At 47.7% G+C, this 6,765-nt stretch overlaps 1 protein-coding gene across 1 annotated transcript; it reads left to right on the top strand.

Annotated features, from left to right (window-relative positions):
• The first annotated feature begins 698 nt into the window (after positions 1–698).
• IER3IP1 (immediate early response 3 interacting protein 1) lies at positions 699–6,514 on the top strand. Its single transcript, XM_039361120.1, has 3 exons — positions 699–874; positions 4,228–4,329; positions 6,273–6,514. Exons 1-3 carry the CDS (start codon positions 784–786, stop codon positions 6,326–6,328), a joined length of 249 nt encoding a protein of 82 aa, XP_039217054.1. The 5' UTR covers positions 699–783; the 3' UTR covers positions 6,329–6,514.
• The last annotated feature ends 251 nt before the right edge of the window (positions 6,515–6,765 follow it).

Genomic DNA, 6,765 nt, shown 5'->3' with positions numbered 1-6,765 from the left:
AGTCATAAAAGAGCCAAGGTGGCCTATCCCTGCCTTGCGCAAACCCAGAAAATGGGATAAAAAAGCAGGAATCCAGTTCAGACAAAGGCATAAAGCCTTTTAACCAGAGGCTGCAATCACCCCCAGGGGCCACTAGGGGCAGCCTAGAGAATGAGGAAATCAGCGCTTGCTGCCCCCTGGTGGCCACCCGTAGCTTGGCAGGGCAGGTCTGCAAAGCGGAATTTGGGGGGCATTTTACCCCAAAGCACTCCGAACTTTCAAAAAAGGGCGGGAAAAAGTCTAAAATAAAGTCTCCCCCCCCCCAACAGAGCAAAGGTTCTGGGTCTGAGGACACACCCGCCCCAAAAAAATCAAGAGCCTTTTCACCCGCTTTACGGGGTAGAAGTCGGGCCTCCAGCCCTCCTAACGTCCTCCTGCGGCGCCAGAAACGGATGATGGGTGTGCTAGTCGCCCGTCGCCCGAGGGCGCCAGGTTGGAGAAGCAGCAGAGGAGGGAGGCGACGGGGCCCCGCCCTCCGTCCCTCGCGCGTGCGTGCATGGAGGCATGCGCAGAAGGGGGGAGGGCGTAGCTGCTAGGGCCCGCCTCTCCCCCTGTGATGCTACGTTGGCCACGTCCTCCCCACGCCGCCACGGTCCGGACGCGCCCCCGCGCGTGCGCAGAGCAAGCCGGCGTCGGCGCGGGCCCTGCGTCGGCCCCGCCGCCGCCACGTTCCGGCCGCGTCCCCGCGCGTGCGCAGAGCAAGCCGGCGGCGGCGGCGGCGGCGGCGGCGCGGGCGCTGCCGGGATGGCGTTCACGCTGTACTCGCTGCTGCAGGCCGCGCTGCTCTTCGTCAACGCCATCGCGGTGCTGCACGAGGAGCGCTTCCTCCGCCGGAGTGAGTCCGCCGCAAAGGCCCCTGGGAGGGGGAGGGGAGGGGGTCCCCCCTTCCGGGTCCTGTGGGGGAGGGGGAGGTGGGTGGGGGAGGGGTTGGTTAAGCTGATGCAGGGAATGCACAGGGTTGGGGTTGAAATGAGGGGGGCGGGGCCTCTGCTGATGACGTTGCCGCGTTGGGTCACGAGACGTTTGCAAAAAAGTTAGGGGAGCCCCCCCTTCCTCCCCCCCAGAACCCCCTCCCTTCTCAGCACTGATGAGGTTAGCTTGTTGGGCCATGAGACGTCTGCAAGGAGAGACTGGACGACCACCTCTCTGAGACGGTGTAGGCTCTCCTGCTTGAGCAGGGGGCTGGACTAGAAGACCTCCAGGGTCCCTTTCCTATTCTATTCTATTCCATCCCATTATTCTATTCTATCCCATAATTCTATTCTATTCCATTCCATATTTTCTATTCTATTCCATTCTATTCTATTCTATTTCTATTCTATGCTATGCTATGCTATTCCATTCCATATTTTCTATTCTAGTCTATTCTATTTCTACTCTGTTCTGTTCTATTCTATTCTATTCATTTCTCTATTCTATTTGCTATTCCTTCCTTCCTTCCTTCCTTCCTTCGGAACAGCCTGCTTGAGCAGCTTGAGCAGAGGGCTGGACTAGAAGACCTCCAAGGTCCCTTGTGGATTTTATTCTAACTTCCTCAGGGAGGACAATTAGCCAGGGGAACAGCCTGCCACCAGAAATCGTGGGCGCTCCATCCCAGGAGGCTTTTAAGAAGAATCTGGACAGTCACTTGTCTGAGATGATGTAGTTCTCCTGCTCGAGCAGGGGGCTGGACTAGAAGACCTCCAGGGTCCCTTCCAGCTCCTATTCTATTTGATAGCAGTGTTCCAGTATTTGAGGGGCTGCCACAAAGAAGAGGAGGGGGTCACGTTATTCTCCAAAGCACCAGAGGGCAGGACGAGAAACAACGGTTGGAAACTGATCAAGAAGAGAAGCAACCTGGAGTTAAGGAGAAACTTCCTAACAGTGAGGACAATTAAACAGTGGAACAGAAGTTGCCTTCAGAAATCGTGGGCGCTCCATCACTGCAGGTTTTTAAGAAGAGGTGCTAGACCAGTGGTTCTCAACCCTTCTAATGCCGCGACCCCATAATACAGTTCCCCATGTTGTGGTGACCCCCAACCACTTATACATCACCGGGTGCCAGGGGCGTGGCCAAAGAAAAGGGGGAAAAATGGCGGACAGCCTTGTTTGGCGACCCCCGTGAAATGGTCGTTCAACCCCAAATGAGGTCCCGACCTACAGGTTGAGAACCACTGTGCTAGACAGTCACTTGTCTGAGTTGGTACAGGTCCTCCTGCTTGGGCAGGGGGCTGGACTAGAAGACCTCCAAGGTACCTTTCTGGCTCTCTTCTACTCTAAAAAAACGTTCACATAGCACCAAGGACCCTGCAGTTGTCATCCTCCCAAAACCCACTGTTTTCTCAACACTGATGGTGTTACCTAGCTGGGTCGTGAACTGTCTGCAAGAAAACCACCAGGCTCAGAGAGCACCAAGGACCGCACAGTTGCTGTCATCCTCTTCCTCCCTTCCTCATTCCAAAACCCACTCAGCGCTGATGATGTTACCTTGTTGGGCCATGAAATGTCTGCAAGAAAAGCAAGTTCAGAGAGCACCAAGGACCCCTCATTTCAAAGAATAATAATAGTATTGGAAGAGACCTTGGAGGTCATCTAGTCCAACCCCCTGCTCAGGCAGGAAACCCTATACCATCTCAGACAGGTGACTGTCCGGTCTCTTCTTAAAAACTTCCAGTGTTGGAGCACTTACAACTTCTGGAGGCAAGGAGTTCCACTGGTTAATTGTTCTAACTGTCAGGAAATTTCTCCTTAGTTTTAGGTTGCTTCTCTCCTTGCTTAATTTCCATCCGTTGCTTCTTGTCCTGCGTTTTCCAGGCGCTTTGGAGAAGAGCTTGACTCCCTCTTCTTTGGGGCAGCCCCTGAGATACTGGAAGACAGGCAGGACGAGAAGGAACAGGTAGAAACTAATCAAAGAGAGAAGCAACCTAGAACTAAGGAGAAACTTCCCGACAGTGAGAACAATTAACCAGTGGAACTACCTGCCTCCAGAAGCGGTGAATGCTCCAACACTGGAAGTTTTTAAGAAGAGACTGGACAGCCATTTGTCCGAAATGGTATAGGGTTTCCTGCCTGAGCAGAGGGTTGGACTAGATGACCTCCAAGGTCCTTTCCAACTCTGTTATTCTGTTATTCTTTTTTCCTTCCTTCCCTCCCCCTCCCTCCCTCCCTCCCTCCCTCCTTCCCTTCTCCAGCACTGGAGGTTTTTAAGAAGAGACTAGACAGACATTTGTCTGAAATGCTATAGGTTTGTGGTGGCGAACCTATGGCACGGGTGCCAGAGGCGGCACTCAGAGCCCTCTCTGTGGGCACACGTGCCGTCGCCCCAGTCCTAGGCCTTCAGCTGGGTTTTATAAAACCTTTTCGCTTTAGGCCTCCGCCGCCGTGTGCAAAAAAAAAAAAGGTTCAATCAATCAATCAATTTCAACTTCTCGCGGGAAAAAAAAGATCTCGCAAAGTTGGAATTGATTGATTGAACTTTTTAGTCCCACCCAGTCTGCCGTTATCACCACAGCCACGCCCACCCAATGGGCCACACCCACCCGGTACCTGATGATACATAAGTGAGTTTTGGATTGCAGTTTGGGCACTCAGTCTCTAAAAGGTTCGCCATCACTGGTATAGGTTTTCCTGCTTGAGCCGGGGGTTGGACTAGATGACCTCCGAGGTCCCTTCCAGCTTCTACTCTACTCTACTCTACTCTTATTCTAGTCTACTCCACTCCACTCCACTCTACTCTTATTCTACTCTACTCCACTCCATTCTATATTCTATTCTGTATTCTAGCAATAATTACTGTGTTCAAGATTTAAGAGCTTTCTGATATCTAGCAGGTTTAAACAGCGATGCTTCTCAATAACGATTGGATCATTTTGCCATTTTAATTTTCTCCGATCTTTAAGTTTTCCACGAAGAGTTCATTTTCTGCTGCTTCTCCGATTCCTGGAAATTCTGCTCTTCGGCCATTTTACAATAATAATAATAATAACAACAATAAAGTTGGAAGGGACCTTGGAGGTCATCGAGTCCAACCCCGCGTCTTCATTTCCGTTAGGTTGGTTCCTTCCTTGGACGTTTAAAAAAAGGAGGAGGAATTTGTTCATTAGGCTTGGGTTTGAAATGGGCCTTTTCTTCTAAGAGAGACTACTGATTTCTGTCACTGCTTGTTTATCTTACCTTTGCTTTAACCCAAATAAAAACTTCTCCGTACAGTTGGCTGGGGAGCGGATCAAGGCATCGGAGGATTCGGAGAAGAGCCTGGCGTTAAAGGGCAGTTAATGAACCTGATCCGTTCGGTTCGGACAGTTATGAGAGGTAAGATGAAAATAATACGTGCCGTTGGTAAAAAAAAGAGTCAGGGGATGAATCGCCTTCCCAAGTACAGGGTAATCCTCGACTTACAGCCGTTGCATTCAGTGACCGTTCAAACTTTTCAACGCCACTGAAAAAAAATGACCATTTCAGCACCACCACCCCCTTTTCACGGGATCAAAATTGGGGCGCTCGGCAACCAGTTCCTATTTATGACCCTTGCAGTGTCCCAGGGTCACGTGATCGCCTGTGGCGACCTTCTGACACGCAGAGTCAAGGGGGCAAAACTCACTTAACAGCTGTCTCGCTTAGCAACGGAAATCTGAGGCTCGGTTGTGCTTCTAAGTCGAGGACGTACCTCTAACCTTGTTGTTGATTTTGGTTCCTTGGAATCAGTATTGGCTCCTGGGAAGGGCCAGGACAAGTCCATGCAATTTTCTTGGTAGTGTGTTTTTTGCTGGGCTGAGTAGGGGGTGGGGGTGGGGTTGGCCCAAGGTCAGCCTTCATGCTTTAAGGCAGGACTAAAATTCACAGTCTTCCTAATTCTAGCCCAGTGACTAACATTGACACCAAACTGGCGATAGATAGATTAGATTAGATAGATTAGATAGATGAGAGAGAGAGATGCCAGATACAAAGGTAAGTAGATAGACAGACAGAGAGAGAGAGAGATTGATTAGACAGACAGAGATAGACATGACATAGATAGATAGATTAGGTAGGTAGACAGACAGACAGACAGATAGATAGATAGATAACAGAGATGCCAGATACAAAGGTAAGTAGATAGACAGAGATAGACAGATAGATAGACAGACAGACATGACAGAGATAGATAGATAGATAGATAGATAGATAGATAGATAGATAGATAGATAGATAGATAGATAGATAATGCAGAGAGAGAGACTAATAGATAAACATGACATGGATAATAAATAGATAAATAGATGATGGATGGGTGGGTAGAAGGATGGATAGGGATGATAGAGAGATGATAGATGAGAGAGGATAGATAGATAGATAGATAGATAGATAGATAGATAGATAGATAGATAGATAGATAGATAGATAGATAGATAACAGAGATGCCAGATACAAAGATAACTAGATAGACAGACAGATAGACATGACAGAGAGAGAGAGAGAGAGAGAGACTAATAGATAAACATGACATGGATAATAAATAGATAAATAGATGATGGATGGGTGGGTGGAAGGATGGATAGGGATGATTGAGAGATGATAGACAGATGAGAGATGAGAGAGAGGATAGATAGATAGGTAGGTAGGTAGGTAGGTAGATAGATAGATAGATAGATAGATAGATAGATAGATAGATAGATAGATAGATAGATAGATAGATAGGCAGGCTTGAATCAGGCTTGAAACGTGTCCTTGATATTTGCAACAATTGTTGTCTTTATTTGCTCACATGATTTAGCTCCCATTGAGCTGGGTAATGTATGTTTAAAAAGCAAGAAAAAATGTAAACACAGATACAGATTATTGGAGGAAAAGCCTTTAAGATAGTCTTCAACTTGGGAACTATTCATTTAGCAGCCGTTCAAAGTTAAAGCAGCACTGAAAAAAGCGACTTACGACCGGTCCTCACATTTATGACCGTTGCAGCATCCTCGTGGTCAGGTGATCAAAGTCCAGGCACTTGGCAACTAGGATGTATTGACAACAGTTGCAGCATCCCTGGGTCAAAAGCAATTTAGAAAGATTTTATTTTTTTGAAGCGAACTTTGCCACGGACGGTTTCATTAAAGCCTTGTTCTTGTCCCATTTAAGTCGGGTTCTGAAAAATTATCAAAACCACAAAGGAATGGAGAAAGGAGAAATGATGTGGTTGGGGGTTTTTTTTCCCCTTAGCGATTCTTTTGAGTTTAATACAACAGGCTGTTGTTTGAAATGACCTTTTTCTTTCTCTTATTTCTCAGTGCCATTAATTGGAGTGAACACGGTGACAATTGTGCTGCTGTTGTTATTTGGTTGAAATCGTCCTCAGAAAAATCTGGATACGCGTCTAAAGCCAACGGACTGAAGACCGCTTTGCACTTGGGACCCAATCTGAGGAGAGCTTCTGAAGAAGCTGCCTATTTGTCTCAATAAATATGCCGTTTATATTTAATGTATTACTTAATATGCATTCCAGTTCATTAAACCCAATCATTAAATTCAACCAGGTTTTTTCCCCCCTCTACGTATTGTGGCAATAGTCTAAAGATGCTATTCCTACATTCTTTTAAGCTTCGGGCTGAAATTTAGTCAGAGGGTTTTTCTCTCCTCCCCCCCCCCCCAAAAAAAAATGATTTAGTGCAGTGGTTCTCAACCTTTTTAATGCCGCGACCCCCAACCGGTTGTAAGTCGAGGACTACTCAACCGGTCGTAAGTCGAGGACTACTCAGAATGGGACTTTTGCAGAATGGGACT

This window comes from Crotalus tigris, unplaced genomic scaffold, assembly GCF_016545835.1.
Source record: "Crotalus tigris isolate CLP2741 ecotype Arizona unplaced genomic scaffold, ASM1654583v1 scf7180000019204.250258, whole genome shotgun sequence".
NCBI lineage: Eukaryota > Metazoa > Chordata > Lepidosauria > Squamata > Viperidae > Crotalus > Crotalus tigris.
The sequence above is the reverse complement of the archived record's forward strand: the minus strand, read 5'-3'. Positions and strand labels throughout refer to the sequence as shown.

Bases quoted from the DNA above. Each gene is read 5' to 3' on its own strand.
- IER3IP1 (XM_039361120.1), top strand. From the start codon at position 784: ATGGCGTTCACGCTGTACTCGCTGCTGCAGGCCGCGCTGCTCTTCGTC. The intron at 875-4,227 runs GTGAGTCCGCCG...TTCTCCGTACAG, and splicing joins GGAGCGCTTCCTCCGCCGGA to TTGGCTGGGGAGCGGATCAA. The intron at 4,330-6,272 runs GTAAGATGAAAA...CTTATTTCTCAG, and splicing joins GGTTCGGACAGTTATGAGAG to TGCCATTAATTGGAGTGAAC.